The sequence below is a fragment of the Moschus berezovskii genome, chromosome 10 (assembly GCF_049115385.1).
Source record: "Moschus berezovskii isolate FMDL1 chromosome 10, NW_MosBer_1.0, whole genome shotgun sequence".
Lineage (NCBI taxonomy): Eukaryota > Metazoa > Chordata > Mammalia > Artiodactyla > Moschidae > Moschus > Moschus berezovskii.
In genome coordinates this window covers 94,416,503-94,434,475 of record NC_142469.1, presented here as the reverse complement: position 1 = coordinate 94,434,475, position 17,973 = coordinate 94,416,503, and the positions used below count along the sequence as shown (strand labels likewise).

Sequence of the window (17,973 nt, the reverse complement as noted above, 5' to 3'; positions counted from 1 at the left end):
TGATACACTTAACTGTGATATAGACTTGAAAACTACTGGATTTGAATTTTTCTAAAGAAACAGCTGAGTCCAGTAAATGATTCATCTGAAAAATGACAGAATGCTATAAATTGTTCAACTAAGATGCTGAATATTTGAAAATATATAAAATAAATTAAGCAGAAAAGCTTTGCCTGATGTATTGGTCAAAAATGCTAGAATACATGGAAATGATTAGGGGGTGAAGGTGAAACTGATGCTCACGGTTTCCAAGAACTGCTTCTGAGTCTGAGTCTTGTTCTTCTTACTGGCAATTTAAACTTGGGTATGTTACTAAGCCCCTCTGAGACTCAATTTTCTCATTTAGAAATAGGATGACTACTTATATCACAGAGCTTTTGCATGGATTGAATGGGATTATCTGATGGGGCTTTATGGATTCTATCATAAAACAAAATAAACCAATATTATAAAGCGCAATCAATTCTGCTTTCCATTTTCTACCAGAACTGTCTATGAAAAATCTTAATTTCATTTTTCTATCCTGTCAGGTTAGTTCTAAATCTAACTATAAAGTGACACTCCAGGAATAAATTCCCCAGTGAAAATTAATTTGTTGAGTACAGATTTCTTCAGCCTCCTATTTAGGCTAATTTATGCTCCTCGCCTTTTTAAAAATTTATTTCCTAAATCTGCCGCACTTGTCTCTCTCGAATGCTCATTTTATATCTCAACACAAATCCTCCTCAAGTTAAAATAAATACCACCATTAGTTAATTATGAGCTGCCAAGATAAAGGACAAATAATTAGAACTGGAAAAGTCCCTAACAGCCAATATTAAAAATTATATGCCTAAAAGCTTTAAGTCAGATACGCCAGCTCTTCTTAAAGGTTAGCCCAATTACATGCAAAAAAATAGGCTGATAAGAGTAGCTCTGAGTATCTGCACCGTTAGATTTCAAATTCAACTTGGAAGTCAATGGTAGGGGGAAAGTACTGGAGGGCGAAAGAGGGTTTTTCTTTTTTTAAAAGCCTTCTCAATTTGATCCTTCCCATCCAAGTGGCATCACACAAGAGACTATGCAAAGGAAGGATGAAGACACTCACTTTAGCTACTGAAATGACTACGGAAATCAGATGATCTTTGGGTGAACTAGGCTAATTGTCTCGGGTTTGCCTTGAAAGGGAAGCCCCTCTATGACTGCTTCCAGCATCACCCTCCCTTTAATAAACCTCCTTTTCTCCACTGCATATCCGAATTTATTACAGAACCTCTAAAGATAAGCCAAGGAAAGATCATCCTCCCCCTTTTTTTTTAGATGAGGAAAGAAAACCTGAAAACAAAAGCCTGTCATGAATATGACAGGTCGCCAAGGTCGTCTGGCTGGTAAGCGGGCCCCCCACTAGAACAGAGGCCAGGTCATTCCCACAACATCATATTAGAAACATATTTTGAGTCATAGATTTCATAGACACCAACAAGGTCCCACAGCCCATAAATGATACAGCCTGCCCTGTTTATTCATTCCTGAAGTTCAGTTATTAAATGATGACTTTCTCTTAAGACTTTACTTCCTATTAAAATGAAAGATAACATGTTTTTAATCATTTATATTATAATGTCAGTGAATTTAAGATAATCTTGAAAACAGGCTTAGAGTAAAGGAAGAAGGACACAACCACTAGGCAGTAAATTTGTTGTTGCTGTTCAGTTGTTAAGTCATATCTGACTCTTTGGGATCCCATGAACTGCAGCATGTCAGGTTTTCCTGTCTTTCACTATCTCCCAGAGTTTGCTCTCATGTCCGTTGATTGAGGCAGTGATGCCATCCAACCTTCTCATCCTCTGTTGTCCCCTTATCCTCCTGCCATCAATGTTTCCTATCATCAGGGTCTTTTCCAATGAGTCGGCTCTTTGTATCAGATGGTCAAAGTATTGGAGCTTTAGCTTCAGCATCAGTCTTTCCAATGAGTATTCAGGATTGACTGGTTGGATCTTCTTGCAGTCCAAGGAACTCTCAAGAGTATTCTCCAACACCACAGTTCAAAAGCATCAATTCTTCGGGCCTCAGCCTTCTTTATGGTCCAGCTCTCACATCTATACATGACTACTGGAAAAACCATAGCTCTGACTAGACAGTCCTTTGTCAGCAAAGTAGTGTCTCTGCTTTTTAATATGCTGTCTAGGTTTGTCATAGCTTTCCTTCCAAAGGGCAAGTGTCTTTTAATTTCATGGCTGCAGTCACCATACGCAGTGATTCTGGAGCCCAAGAAAATAGTCTGCCACTGTTTTCATTGTTTCCCCATCTATTTGCCGTGAAGTGATGGGACTGGATGCCATGATCTTGATTTTTGAATGTTGCGTTTTAAGCCAGCTTTTTCAGTCTCCTCTTTCACCTTCATCAAGAAGCTCTTTAGTTTATCTTCACTTTCTGCCATAAGGGTGGCAGAAAATCTGTTGGAGTACATCAAGGCTGTATATTGTCACCCTGCTTATTTAACTTATATGCAGAGTACATCATGGGAAATGCTGGGCTGGATGAAGCACAAGCTGGAATCAAGACTTCCGGGAGAAATATCAATAACCTCAGATATACAGGTGACACCACCCTTATGACAGACAGAAGAAGCAAGAACTATAATTCTACAGCCTCCAGAATGAAAACCACAAACACAGAAACTAATCAAAATCATCACATGGATCACAGCCTTGTGGAACTCAATGGAGCTATGAGCCATGCTGTGCAGGGCCACCCAAGATGGATGGGTGGAGAGTTCTGACAAAACGTGGTCACTGGAAAAGGGAATGGCAAACCATTTCAGTATTCTTGCCTCAAGAACCCCATAAGCAGTATGAAAAGACAGTAAAGAAATGTATTGAAAACACATATTCAACTGCAAGCAGGAGAGAGTTGCTACCATCAAAGGACCTCCAACTATGTGGATGCCTCCATTCTCCTCCTGTAATGGACAGGGTTCCTTTACTTTCTCTTTTTCTCTTACCTAATTTAAATGGATGATGGCGTCTTAGTCCTCTTTCCCCATCGATGCAAATGTCTGTTGGAATGAATGAATGAATGAATATTCTTGCCCTCCACAAGTCTTTCCACAGTTTGCCCCAAGGATTCTTTCAAAAAGGAAAAACCCTTCTGTGATCATTTTATCCTCAACCATAAAGTGATGCTTTAGAGACTAAATCACACTCTGGTCTCCTTTTTTCTCAGCTTTTACCCAGTGGAACAGATTTCCAAAATGCCAGTGCTGACTAAGAAAAACCTGGTGAGAATTTATTGGCCTGAAGTTTTAAGCAGAGGCAGGAATCCTGGCTTTCATTCCTTGTTCCATCAAGACATGTGTGAGCCTGTCGCTCTGAATCTTATCTGCTGCTGGAAAAGCCCTCACCTCTTCCCAGTACAGCAAGCATCTCCACTCCCAAAGAAGTGAACAATTACTGTGCAAACAAAGTAATATTCTTGTACATAATGAAAACTTAAAATTACAGAGAAGAATGGCAGTAATGTGTGATTACTCCCTTTGAAGACTTTTATGACCCAGGCATCAATGCCTTATTCCATCATGATACTCTTTTAATTCACAGTTTCAAAAAACTGTGTGCTGGGTTGCTTAGTCATGTCCAACTCTTTGCAGCCCCATGGACTGTAGCCCACCAGACTCTTCTCCCCATGGAATTTTCCAGGCAAAAAAAAAAAAAAACAACCTACATGGATATAATTCCTAGCCATGAAAAAGAACCAAAACTTCATCAATGATAGAAGAGAATGTTTTTGGGATTTTTGTGGGGGTTTTTGGCCATGCTGCATGCTGTATGTGGGATCTTAGTTCCCTGACCAGGGATTGAACCCAAGTCCCCTGCAGTGGAAGCGTGGAGTCTTAATCACTGGGCCACCAAGGAAGTCCCAAGAAGAGCAGGTTTTTAATACAGGCAGAGTCATACTACAGTAATACACTTAATTTGGGTTATGTACTTCTGAAATGCATGGCACCAGAAGATGCTGCCAAATGGTCTACAGGGCCAGTTTGTGCTTCACTCACTTGACAGCCGGGTCCTGGGTCCCTGAGTGCAGACAGGATGAAAAGGCCACCCAGGATGCAGGGACCACAAGATTCCACCCTTACGAAGCTGGCAGCAAGGCCAAGGGACAGGATTACAGAAAGGTGCTGAGACACGGGTAGGCACAAGCAGGCAGAGGCCTGTCGGCCAGCTTGCCAGGGACAGCACCTGTCACAGAGGCTTCCTGGAGGAGAACAGGTAAGGGGCAGACAGGGGAGGAGGAGAAGGGAGGGAGAGGGGACCCGGGCAGAGGGGGAAGGCAAGGGGGACGGGGTTCCCGCCTCACCTGCTCTGGGATCTCGGTTGATAACTGAAGAAGCTGGGGTGGGGTTGGGACAAGAGATGGGACGCCTGAGCTTTGTCTCAAGCTGTACCCTGAAGGCTATGGGGGTGACTAGATCAGGTCAGGATTTTGGAAACACTCCAGCCACGTGGATGGGGCTCCGAAGCGCCCGTGGGGAGGGAGAGCTGGAGGTGAGGGATCAGAGGAGAAGACCCCAGCCCAGGAAGCGGAGACAGGGCTTCGCTCCAGCCTCTGATGAGCTGATGTTGCCTCTGACTGAGACCTGTGGCTCAAGGTCTGTACTGCAGTCTCTCGACCTCCCTTCCCGAGTGACTGCAAGGACTGAACTCCGGCTCAGCAAGGATCAGGTGTGCAGTAAGAACCTGAGACAAGCAGCTGCTGGGAGCAATGGCAGCATGGAGGCCATGTGACTTCGGGAGTCACCGTGACCTTGGACAGGGACAAGGAGCAACTTCTCTGACCTCAGTTTCTCCCTCTATAATGCGAAGCAATGAAGGTAATACTTCCCACCCCATAAAGTTACTGCCAGGGTCGGCTGTTGGAGGTAAAATGTATACATCACCTGGCTCTTGGCTGAGAGTATCTGAATGGCAGAAGTAGTGATACCAGCAACACTAGTAGAGGGAGAGTCGTCTAGTGCTCATGGTAGGAGTTTGAGAGACAGGGACCAAAGTGTCTTGTGCTACAATACAGGCGGGACGTTATAAGGTGCTGGACTAATGTGGTGGCAGTGAGAAGCCACGCAGTCAGATTCCAGGGCTCGAAGGAGCAGACATCCACAAGGTCTCCTGACTGCAGGGTGTGACCCGCAGGGAGAGGTCAGAGAAGGGAGCCAGCGTAATTCTGGCGGGGACATCTGCGGACAGCATGCCCATCGTTCACCGAGGGAACCGAGGAAGAGGGCAGGTTTGCAGAGGATGACAAGAAACTCAGCTCCAGAGCAGCAGAGGATGAGGCTCCCACCAGGCATCTGAATATGTCTGGCACTCCGAAAACAGATCAGGGCTAAAAATGGAGATTGAAGAGCTGTCAGTATATGAACAGCGACTGAAGCCACAGGGATATTCATATCACCCAGAAAGAGGACGCAGCAGTGGGAAGAAAAAGAGAGAGAATAGAGCAGAGACCCAAAGACAGACCCGGTGTGACAGCGCTGAAGAGGAAGGCAGAGGGAGAAAATGCAGAGAAGAGGCTGGAAGAGTCATTAGTGATTAGGATGAGACCCAGGAGAGATCTGCTTAGAGCAAAGGGGTTCCCAAGGAAATGCGTAAGGGCCCTGAAGGCCACAGAAGGTCAATGAAATAGAGACCCAAACAAACCCCCTGGATCGAAGAGCAAGGAGATTCTCAGGGAAACCATGGCAGAAGCCGACATCAGATTGTGATGGATCAACAGTGGTGTCATGGAGGAGAAAGATCTGGAAAAATAGTAAGGGAAGGAGAAGATAGGGCCACAATCAAAGGAAGTACAGGATTGAAAAAGGAAAGCATTTTTGTGGTAAGGGGTTGCTGGTAACAAAAAGAAACACTGCACCTTGTGTGTGTGTTGGGGTGAAAAGGAGAGGCTGAAAAAGCAGCCCAGGTAGGAGAGTAATTAAGAGCCTGCTTGGGAGGGCAGCTGGACTGGCTTGAACATGGGAGGGTGCAAGGGGCAGTTCAGGTAACAGGAGAGTTACCTTGCAAAGCCAGGTGAAGGTGTGAAATAGCCAAGTGCAGGAGACAAGAGACAGGAGAGGAGACGACAAAACGCAATTATGCACATGGTGTGCAGACCACGTGGAAAATGAAACAGACTTCACTGTGCCCTCCAAATGGAAAGAGAGGACAGCTCTGAGGTGAGCAAGGGGACCCTAGGAAGCCAGGTTGTTTCAGTGGCGGGAGAAAAACAGAAGATAGAAAGCAACCAGTTGCCGGAGATGAGAAGGGCAGGGAGGCGAGTGTGGCGAGGGCACAGCAGAAGCAAAGGCAGAGTGCACAGGACGCCGGAGGGAGAGGCTCAGTTTTCCAAAGAACGCTCTCAACCTAAGCGTAGAAATCAACAAGCTGCAGCTACTGCCTTTAAGTTCCTATTTACGGCAAATAAGTCAACGAAGGTACGTGTATATCCAAAAATGCTGAAATCCAACAGTAAAGATGCAAGAGCTTGATATGGATGGCTATTTAACAAAACCCTAGATTAGTATTTTTCCATAGCCAGAAGTATGATAAAGGAGCGCCGCTAAATGACCCAGGACTAAAGCATCAATGACTTTTCAAAAGTTTTCTGAAGGTTGCTCCTTTTTCAATCATTCATGCTAATGCTTAATGGTTGAAGAACTGAGCCCTACTAGGGACACAGACGAAGAAAATGAAAATCAACCCTGCCTTCAAATGCTGATGCCTAGAGAACCCGATGCTGCGAAAGACTGAAGGCAAAGGGAGATGGGGTGGCAGAGGATGAGATGCCTAGGGAGCATCACCGACTTAATGGACATGAATTTGAGCAAACTCAGAGAGATAGTGGAGGACAGAGGATCCTGGCTTGCTGCAGTCCATGCGGTCGCAAAAAGTCAAACACAGGAACTTCTCTCCACGTAAATGAAAATTCACAAGGACTTCCACAATAAGGAAGGTGCTAGGAAAGAAAAAGGTGGTGGTGGGGAATGATATTTGCTCATGTTCAAGTTCAAAGACACACCAACACCTCTGACCCCATATCCATCTCCAAACTCTACCACCAACTAGGTATGAAGACTTCATTTTCTTCCCCACTCCTGCTTTCCTGTATCATAGAGAATGACCAACAGTTAGTGGCTGGTTATGGGGGGCGGGAGGAGAAGGGGACGACAGAGAATGAGATGGCTGGATGGCATCACCGACTCGATGGACATGAGTTTGAGTGAATTCCGGGAGTCGGTGATGGACAGGGAGGCCTGGCGTGCTGTGATTCATGGGGTCGCGGAGAGTCGGACACGACTGAGCGACTGAACTGAACTGAACTGAACGGATTTCCCAGGAGGCTCAGCGGTAAAGAATCCATCTGCCAAAGCAGGAGATGTAGTGGGAAGATCCCCTGGAAGAGGAAATGGCAACCCACCCCAGTATTCTTGCCTGGAAAATCCCATGGACAGAGGAGCCTGGGGGGCTACAGTCCATGGGGCCGCAGAGAGTCGGATACAACTGACTGACCGAACACACATGCATGCGTGGTTCAAACTACACTGACTAAGTTCCAGCTCCAGGGTCTGACCCATTCAGAACTCAAAACGACCCCGCCAAGGGGCCAGGATGATTCCCTTAAATGCAGGCGAAAGTGGGGCTCAGAAGTTAATAAGGAAGTTGCCTCATCTCAGCACTACTCAATGCAGGGGCCAATGAAGCTTTCAGGTTCACCTCACTTCAAAGCATTTACTCTTTTAACCACTGCCTCCACATCAGATTTCCCTAACCATTGTTCCAAAGGGAACTTGTTAAGCACAGTTTTCTTTTCAGCCTTTGGCAATTTCGAATTCTTTTATTCATAGACTTTTAAACATGTTTAATTTATTCCATAATATTTTACAGATTGAGTTTATGGTGTTTTCTTTAAGCAACTTTTTTTTTTTTTAATTGGAGTATAGTTGTGTTACAGTGCTGTGTTAGTTTCTGCTGCACAGCAAAGTGAAACCAGTTACATGTATACATATATCCCCTGTCTTTGGGTTCCCTTCCCATTTAGGTGGTCACAGAGCACTGAGTAGAGTTCCCCGTGCTGTACAGTAGGTTCTCATTAGTTGCCTATTTTATACGTTAGGGGCTTCCCTGGTGGCTCAGACAGTAAAGAATCTGCCTGCAACACGGGAGACCCAGGTTTGACCCCTGGGTCAGGAAGATTCCCTGGAGAAGGAAATGGCAACCCACTTCATAGTAGGGTATATTTGTCAATCCCAATCCATCCCATCCCCCCTTCCTCCTTGGTATTTAAAGCAGTTTTGTTGAAAAGCTGATTCATTTTCAAATAGCTACATAAATGGGGATTCACCACATTATCCACAAACCATCTTCTAGACAGCAGTTTCTACCTTCCAGCAAAGCAGGCTAATTTGATGTTGTAGAGTGGGAGTTGAGAACAAATTAAGGACCTGAACTGAAAAGAAAAGGCTTGATCCAGGAACAAACCCACAGACACCTGTGTCCCTCTACATGCAACATCAGTCAACCCAGAAGTTACCACAGCTGCATCTGGGAGCAGGCAACCTACAGGGGTTCACAGAGAGTGCCAGGTACTGTCCCATCTCAGGAAGCAGTGGTTAGGGTACGTCTGGCTTTCTGGACACAGCCCTGCTCTGCTATATTCCAGCTGAGGGGCCTCAGGCAACTTCTAGACTGCTCTGAGCCTCAGTTTCCACATCCATGAAATGGGACTATCAGAGGTTGTTACTAGGATACCTGATACAGAAAGTACTTAACAAATTTTAGCTTTGTCTCTTAAATATGTTTAAGTGTTTCCCTTTCTGGAGCTGTACTTTTTTAATGGCAGGTCACAACCCCTCAGATGTGTGATGAAATCAATTTAGAGGGTCATAGCCAGCAATTCTGATAAATTAAATAGAATAGAATATTGTATTTAAATATTAATAAAGTCATACTTTACATTAGAGGTTTCCCAGATGGCACTAGTGGTAAAGAACCTGCCTGCCAATGCAGGAGACTTAAGAGACGTGGATTTGATTCCTAGGTCAGGTAGATCCCCTGGAAGAGGGCATGGCAACCCATCTAGTACTCTGGCTTGGAGAATCCCACAGACAGAGGAGCCTGGCAGGCTACAGTCCACGGGGGTTGCAAAGAGTCAGACATGACTGAAGCGATTTGGCATGCATGCATGCATTTTATATTAAGTTGGTAATGTTTCTTTTGTGTACAAGGTAATATTAACTGGTCTTTGTGAATCTCTGCATCCATCCATGTGTCAGTGTAGGTATCAGGAAGCAAGGGAATTTCTTTCTAGGGCCACAATCAAAATATTTTGAGAACCACTGATTTATAGAATGAAGATGGTAGGGAGTAAGGGAAGATGAAAAAGTGTAATGTGCCAGAAACCACTTTTTAAAATGCAGACATCATGTTGAGGTTTGACAGAAAACAACAAAATTCTGTAAAGCCTTTATCCTTCAATTAAAAAAATAAATATTTTTTTAAAAAATGCAGACAGATGCCACAAAAGAAAAGTCCTTCTGAATGGACAGTCAGGATCACCAGGGGATGCCCTCCACGTACAAGTCTGTTTATACCTAGGCTGCTGCAGGGGTTTCAGTAAACTGAGATTATAAACAGGCTTTTATTTCCAAAGCAAATCAAATTGCAAAACTGGAAGTACCGATGTTATCTTGATGCTGGGCAAGATGAGAAAAATTGACATCACTTATACAGTAAGTCCTCTTGCAATACTCGTCAAAGTAGACATTATGCCAGATATCAAATGCTCTTCAAAACCATCAGGGTTTGGGAGAGATATGAAAATGTCTTAAAACAGAAATCCTTATATGTTGATGTAGAGTTAACCTCGCAGTTCCAGGATAATCAAATTCTTAGGTGAAAATGTAACTACCTGCACAAGTAGATGAAATTGAAAATAACTATAAACATAATCATTTTAGAATCTATAAAGACATTTATGTTTATATCCAAAAGGCTGTGCTATTTAACGATACTATGTTTAGGCTGTGTAAGAGGGTTCACAGCCCTGGGCCACTCCTGCCACAGGCATTTTCCTGCAGAGTACCAGGTGGACTTACCCATCCAGGACCGGTAAGCCTCCATCTGGTTTTAGGCTACACTTCAAGTCCCCAGCATCCCCTGATCAAATACCCAGACACTTCCAAGGCATGAACCAGCTCTTTTCAGGTCGGGCCTCCTTGGTTGGAGCCAGAGGCACGGTTAGGGGGTGGCAGAGGGTGTGGACAGATTGGACGTGCAAGTAGACACAATGCCATTCACCAGGCAGGATGGTATCACAGGTGAAAAGCCAAAGAAAGCAGGCCCTGGGCCAGGGAAAGGTTCTTTTGATCAGTTCTGAGCTCTGGGAGATCTGGGAATTCAAGTTCAAACCTCGTTTTCTGGGTCATTTTGAAGATACAGTTGTCAAGGTAGGAGGAGAGAACACATTTTATAGAAATACTCAGTAGCTTGATTCATGACTTTTAAATACTCAGACACGTGCTGTGAGGCCTCCATCTGTTTTCTTACACAGGACCCTGCAGAGTTAGAAGCAGGTTTGGTGGTTAGAACATGGACTCAGAGTCCATGTCAGCCACCCAGTGCCATCCACCAGCTATGGAGCTTGGGAAAGCCTTTTAATTCTGCTGTGTCTCCCAGTTTCCTCATCTATAAAACAGAGAGGATAACAGCACCCTGTTCATACGGGTTGTTGTAAAGACTAATGAATCAGTGCACACAAAGGGCCTAGAACAACACCTGGGACCTAACAGAAGCACTCCATAAATTCTCTTTGTGTTATTCTCTATACAAAACTGATTGGCCACTGCAAACTTCTAGATAAAACCATAGCCAGGAAGTTATTCTGTGCATTTCTTTCCCCCCACTCCTTTCTAATTTAAAATATCACACTTTTTGGCACTCTAAAAGACCATTATTTCCTATTCTGAAAAGGACAGATCATCTAACTGCTGACCTGCCTGATACAAGTTTTTCTGAAATTACATATGTGTTCATCTAGAAGGCCCCGAACCTGGCAGACCGCTCAAGCCTCTGGCTGAGCTGAAGTCTGGCAAGTTGGCTTTCCATGTCAATTTCACACACACACACCATTTGGCCATTTACTAACCTTCATATTCAGGAGATTCAGAGCTACAAACCAGCTAGGTCCTTCTCAATTTACACACCAGAGGCTGAAATACTTGAAACTATCAGCAAGGAAAGGCTACCAGACCAGAGAACTGAAGCTAAAAATAGAGCCCTACTAGTGGAGAAAGAGATGGAAGAAGACAGTCCTTTATATGGCTACTTATTAGTCCACAGACTTTTTTTTATTCAGTGAAGGTGTAGCATCAGCATAGTATTTATAAATTGCCAACATGACTTATAGCTCTTCAACCTAACATGACAGAACAAGCAACTTGAATAGAAATACCTGGCACATTTTAATAACAAGCCAGCAGCATATAACATCTTGTGTCATTTTACCACAAAACCTCTCAGATCTTTATCTGTTTGCTATATGTGGAGGTCTGAAATGTTTAATACAATGAGCATTCAATCTTCCTCTTTTTTTTTTTAACCAGTTACTCAGAAGAATTTTGAAAATACATGATTTACCAACCTTGAAAAGAGGCTGGAAATCTTTCCCAAGCTACATGTAATTGGTCTGCCATAAAAGGAACATTACTAAAGCATAGTTAATTTCAACAGTAGTTTCTCTATTAACCCAAATCTTCTCTAAACCCAAAATGGAGCATAAAGACTACTATGAAATAAATGAAAACTAATTGGATTCTACAGAGGCAAAACTGAGTCTTCCATCCACTCCCACAGTAATCCCATTGAAATCAAATATATTGTTTCTTTAAAGAGTTTTGCCAACTTCCTGCTTATAAAACACCATAAACCCTTTCGGTTTGGGCCAGTTTTTATTTACGCAATTAAAATGCTTTTATAAGAGCTGGGCTGGAGGAACAATATATTTTTACAAGCCCATTAGTCATATAGTCAAGCTTCATTATATCATAATCATTCATCAGGAGTCCGTAATGAGAATGCATTTTCCTCGCGCGATGAGAATATTAAGGAAAATATGTATTCACAATAGGCCATAAAATGTGTGAAATCCAAACCAGAGGAAAAGCCAGTGGGTTCATCTGGCTTTCATTTTTGCTGAAGAGGGTAACAGCCGGATGAATGCAAACCCAGCTTTAACTCAGAAGCCATATCCTTAATTATTAACCCTCTTCCCTCCATTCACCCTTTCCAAACTCCACTCCCTCAAGAAAAGTAGAATACTTCATTTACAATTACTGCCATTAAAAAGACTCTCCTGGGAGAGCATTTTAGCTTCGGTCATTTTTCGGTAAGCACAGTTTTGTTACAGTTTGCTCTTAATATTTCTCCAAAAACACATCAACCATTTCTCCTTACGCGGCAGACTTGCGTACAGGCTTAGCCCCTGAACTGTGGGAAGTAAATGTCGCGGCGGAGGGGGAGCTGGGGAATTCCCAGCACACCCGCAGGCTCCCTTCCTCCACCCCGCACCCTTCCAGGTTGCCCAAGGCTCTCATTCGGCGCCCATCAACGGGAGTAACTGAAACTGGGCAGGAAGAAAGAAACCTGCTTCAACAAAGCTCAACGCGTGCAGCTTTGGTAAGGCAAGGAAGAATCGTGGAGACACGCGTCGGGGCTGGCTGGAACAGGGAACGCGTTCAGCTTATGGTTTTGTGATATTATTTCAAGAACGCAGCGGGGCTCTGGGATCCCCAGAACCTCTCCTCTCGGTGAAGCGGTTTTCAGTCTCTTCCCTGCTCCCTCTCCACAAAACTCGGGGTTGCCAGGATCCTAGCAGGGAGTCCTGTTCTTGCGCGCAGCTGGGTGAGCCCTCCGAGCCCCACTTTGGGAAGCTGCAGCTGAAGCGGACGAGAGCCCGGGCTTGGGAGAAAGGCAGTGCGCTGAGCAAGACCCGACCTCCCCACGATCATCACGGGGCCCCCAGCAGCTGAACCTAAGCAGGGTGAGCCCTGGCACCAGAGTGCACCCTGGGGAGAGAACGCGCCGCGTCCCGCTCCCAGCCCTCGGTCCCCAGGAACCAGGGCGGCGCGCAGCCGGGAGCGGGAGCCCTGGAGAATTCCTCTGTTAGCACGACCGGGTGCGCGAGCCCGTTCCCCGCCCCGCGACCCTCCCGGCCCGGCGCCCAGGTACCTCGCAGCCATACAGCTGTCCCAGCTGCTCCACGATCCACTCCTCCAGCACGAGCCGTTTCCGAAGCTCCTTGCGATCGTATTTTACCGTCACTTTTCCCTGCTGGTGGCGCCGCTGTTGCTGCTGCTGCTGCTGAACGTGCCCGGCGGCAGCCGCGGTGGCCACGGGCATCGAGTCCTCCCGGGAGGAGCCCGAGCCGCTGCTCGAACCCGGGCTGCCGCCGGCGCCGCCCCGGGGATTCTGGAAGAAAACCCGCGCACCGCTGCCTGCGGCCCCGCCGGCCGCCTCGCTGCTGCCCGTCGCCACCGACATGTCCCCGCGCGCTTAGGAGCCGAAGTGCTGCCCGGAGGAGGGCAGGCGGAGCGCCGGGCGCCGCTACCACCGCGGGCCGGGCAGCGGCATGCGAGGGCTTCGCGGGCACCTGCTCCTCGCCGCCGCTGGCTCCGGGGAGGTCTGCACGAGCGCGGGCGGGGGAGGGCGGGGAGGAGGCAGGGGCGGGGAAGCAGTCTTAAAGACGCCGCCGCCGACCCTCCCGGTCCAACCGGGGAGGCGGATCCGGCGCCCGGCAGGCAGCAGCCAGGGGCGTGGGAGCTGCGCGCGGCGGAGCGAATGCGTGCGCGCAGACGACGCGGGCGCCGGGGTGTGGACACCGGGAGGACGGGCGAGGGTCTGCTGCCAGGGATGGTCCTCTGCACGGATGGCCGAGCTCTGTCCCCCGGGACACAAGGATTGCTCTTCTCCCGCCGACCCGAGGCGCAGGAAACCCACCGCCGCCCGCGGCCTTGGCCAGCGCTACCGGGGGACGGGCGATCGCCGGGGGGACAGGCGACGCGGGAAGGGCCGGAGCCGCAGGTCCCTGGCAAAGGTTTTTCCTCTCCCTCCCGCCTCCTGGGAGGGCGGGGACGTGTCTCTCCCCTCCTGGCCCCACCCCACCGCTCCAAACACCCATCCCTATGCTTGCCGCTTTCTCCCTCGGTTCGTGAGAAAATTGACCAGGCGATGTTTGTGCCACGAGCCAATCCCGAGCCCGAAAAATACTCTCCAGCCCAGTTTTTCTCCTCTTACACCGGGTTGTGTCTCTTCATAGGCAGAGCATGAGGTATCTTCATATCTAAAGGGCAGAAGACTCGCTCTCCTTGGGCAAGAGACTGGGGACGCAAATCTTTCTCTGTGAGCCCCTGCTGGTTGCCGGTCTTCCATTTCTGGTATTGTAGTATTCCCTGCACGGCCGCCTTTGCTCTCTCAATGCCATTGCCAAACAACCTCATTTTAGCTAGGAAAATAAAACAGCAGAGACTACTTTTACAACTTTATACAACCAGTTCAGTTCAGTTCAGTCGCTCATCGTGTCAGACTCTTTGCGACCCCACGGACCGCAGCACAGCCAGGCCTCCCTGTCCATCACCAGCTCCTGGAGTCCACCCAAACTCATGTCCATTGAGTTGGTGATACCATCCAGCCATCTCACCCTCTGTCGTCCCCTTCTCCTCCTGCCCCCAATCCCTCCCAGCATCAGTGTCTTTTCCAATGAGTCAACTCTTCTCATGAGGTGGCCAAAGTATTGGAGTTTCAGCTTTAGTATCAGTCCTTCCAATGAACACCCAGGACTGATCTCCTTTAGGATGGACTGGTTGGATCTCCTTGCAGTCCAAGGGACTCTCAGGAGTCTTCTCCAGCACTACAGTTCAAAAGCATCAATTCTTCGGCGATCAGCTTTCTTCACAGTCCAACTCTCACATCCACACATGACCACTGGAAAAACCATAGCCTTGACTAGACGGACCTTTGTTGACAAAGTAATGTCTCTGTTTTTTAATATGCTGTCTAGGTTGGTCAGGAAGGAAAGTTGTGACCAACCTATACAGCCAGGAAAAGTTATAAATGAATGAGTTTCTTATAAGGTTTAGGGCAAGGAGATGGAGCAGAAGTTGTAAGCAGAAAACTGCGTGTGTATGTGTATAAAATTATTGGGAGACATATATTTATGTGGTATTGGTACATAACAATACATTTCTGTTCAGACCATTGAAAGAAATCATAAAGATACTCAAACACAAGTAAGTTGCTTGTACAAAATTCTTTTAAATGCTACTGGGCGCTTCCAAGGTGGCTCAGTGGTAAATAATCTGGCCGCCAATGCAGGAGACAAAGGAAACGGGTTCAATCCCTGGGCTGGGGAGATCCCCTGGAGGAGGAAATGGCAACCCACTCCTGTATTCTTGCCTGAAAAATCTCATGGACAGAGGAGCCTGGTGGACTATAGTCCATTTGGCCACAAAGCGTCGGAAAGCACAGCAGCAAAGGTTACCAGCAGCTACCCAAGTTTCTCAGAGATAAAGAATCAAGTCAGTTTCCTCTGAACACTTTCTTCGATGGAGAGGATTCTAGCTGGGCCCTTAGACTCTCAGCTATAAAGACATAAAGACACTGGAAATAAAAGTGGCCAGAGCTTTGTTCTGACTCTTCTGGCTTTGCATCTGGTTCCCTGGTTTCCTCTACCCAGGTTTGTGTCTGCTTTATTTTTTGTTTGGGGTTTTCCAGCCGGAACATGACTGTGAAGGGATTTTCCTAAAGCGTTCCATGCCCGATGTTCATCATCGGGACATGTCTGGCCTTGCAGAATGAAAGCAAAAATCTAGTGGGGATTGTGTGGGGAAAAAAAAAAAGGTGGCTGGTATAGCTCTTGGTGCATGCATGCTCAGTCGCTTCGTTCTGTCCAGCTCTGCGACCCCGTGGACTGTAGCCGCCAGGCTCCTCTGTCCATGGGATTATCCAGTCAAGAATATTAGAGTGGGTTGCCATTTTCTGTTCCAGGGGATCTTTCCACCCCAACGATCGAAACTGCATCTCCTGCTTCTCCTGCATTGGCAGGCAGATTCTTTACCACTGTGCCACCTGGGAAGTCCCTAGGTCTTGGACCCTTCTCATAATTAGAAGGGGTTGAGGCTAAAATCCCTGCCCCCTGGAAGAGGCCAGCTGTCCTTAAGGTGGTAGGTTTCCTACCCAGCTACTCATGGAGAAGGGAGACAAAGCTATCCTGACTTGCTCCTAGAGACTGATGAGAATTCTCCCCATGACCTCCACCCCCACTTCCTTAGGGGGTAGATCATTTTAAACTCTGTGCTCATAACCAAGAGGGCAAGAACATCAACAAAAAAGAGCTTTGTCAGCCAGGCTGAGGAGGCAGAGGAGGGTAGGCAGTGATCAACAAAACTCTCCCCGCAACACGGAGGGAGACTAAGCTTGTCTCCCTCTAGACATCTGGCACTTATTCAAGTTAGCTAGCACCAGCTTTAACCAACTGGACTAACCAAGAGAATTTCGTTCAAAACTAAAACAGCTAAAATTGTACTTCATGAGGGAGAAACTATATAAAACCTCAGCCTCATTCTGGCACTGGGGCCTGGCTATTCCCATTTATTTTGAAAACTATGCCTGGGATCCAGGAGTGTGGCAAAGAGTGGGAAATTCCAACTCCTTACTTTGAGTCTTTGGACAATGAATTCAGTCATTCGAGAATGACTTCAAAGGATTTATAAAAATTCACTAAGTTCTTTCTGTGAATTTCTTGTGCCAGTTTTTTCTCACTGTATAAGATGCTTTTTCCTTTATGCTTAAAATTCAGCTTTCACTTTCGTGACTTCAAAAGTGACAAGTACTAAGAGACATTTAAGAAGAAATTTAGAGTTTTCGTATCCTAACTTGTAGAAAAATAGCCAGGGAGGAGTCAGCCTCCTTCCAGGGGTACACTGACCTTCAGATGCCCAAATGTGTCACCTTGACTTGGAATTATGAGTTGAACTAAACAAGAGTCCCTCTTCCTATAAATTCCATAGCTCCACCCAGAACATAATTCACTTTTTTTTTAACTTAAGAATATACCATGGACATCTTTGTGTTGTTGTTGTTGTTTTGCCACATTGTGGGGCATACGGGATCTTAATTCCCTGCCTAGGGGCAACCCACTCCAGTGTTCTTGCCTGGAGAATCCCAGGGACAGGGGAGCCTGGTGGGCTTCCGTCTATGGGGTCACACAGAGTTGGACACGACTGAAGTGACTTAACAACAGCAGCAGGGATCGAACCTGTATCCCCTGCATCGAGAGCTGGGAGCCTTAACCACTGGACTTCCAGGGAAGTCCCCAGGATATAATTTACATTCAAAGTGAACTGCACAGCCCCATTCCCACCACACATACACACACACATACCCACACACACACACACACACACATACCCACACCCACACACACACACATACCCACACCCACACACACACACATACACACACATACACAACTCTCCATGTTTGAATAATCAAAACTCAATGTTCAAATCTTGATGGATCATAGAATTACTGTTTTTTGCAGATTTCAAATACTGAAGACAAAGTATTTGGGAGCAAGGGAATCATTCCTAGGCTAGAAAACATTTACACAGATGAATATTTAAATTCAGTAAAACCAAAGATATTTCTTATCTACAAGACTTATGTGTAAATTTGTTCAGGGCAAACCCTTTCTTTTCTAATGTAAATACTTTTTTAATGGCAGTTAATCAAAAACAATTAATCAGTTCAGTTCAGTCTCTCAGTCATGTCCGACTCTTTGCGACCCCATGGACCACAGCATGCCAGGCCCCCCTGTTCATCACCAACTCCTGGAGCTTACTCAAACTTATGACCATCGAGTCAGTGAGGCCATCCAACCATCTCATCCTCTGCTGTCCTCTTCTCC

At 46.4% G+C, this 17,973-nt stretch overlaps 1 protein-coding gene across 3 annotated transcripts in view; it reads right to left on the bottom strand.

Moving 5' to 3' along the window:
* The window catches only part of PPP1R14C (protein phosphatase 1 regulatory inhibitor subunit 14C), a 124,577-nt gene that overhangs the window by 70,500 nt on the left and 36,104 nt on the right, over nt 1–17,973 (bottom strand). For all 3 annotated transcript variants that reach the window (XM_055432802.2, XM_088840823.1, XM_055432800.2), the window contains one exon: nt 13,239–14,511. In XM_055432802.2, the coding sequence (XP_055288777.2) occupies nt 13,239–13,550 (312 nt within the window). In that variant the 5' untranslated portion in view covers nt 13,551–14,511. The remainder of the gene's footprint in view (nt 1–13,238; nt 14,512–17,973) is intronic.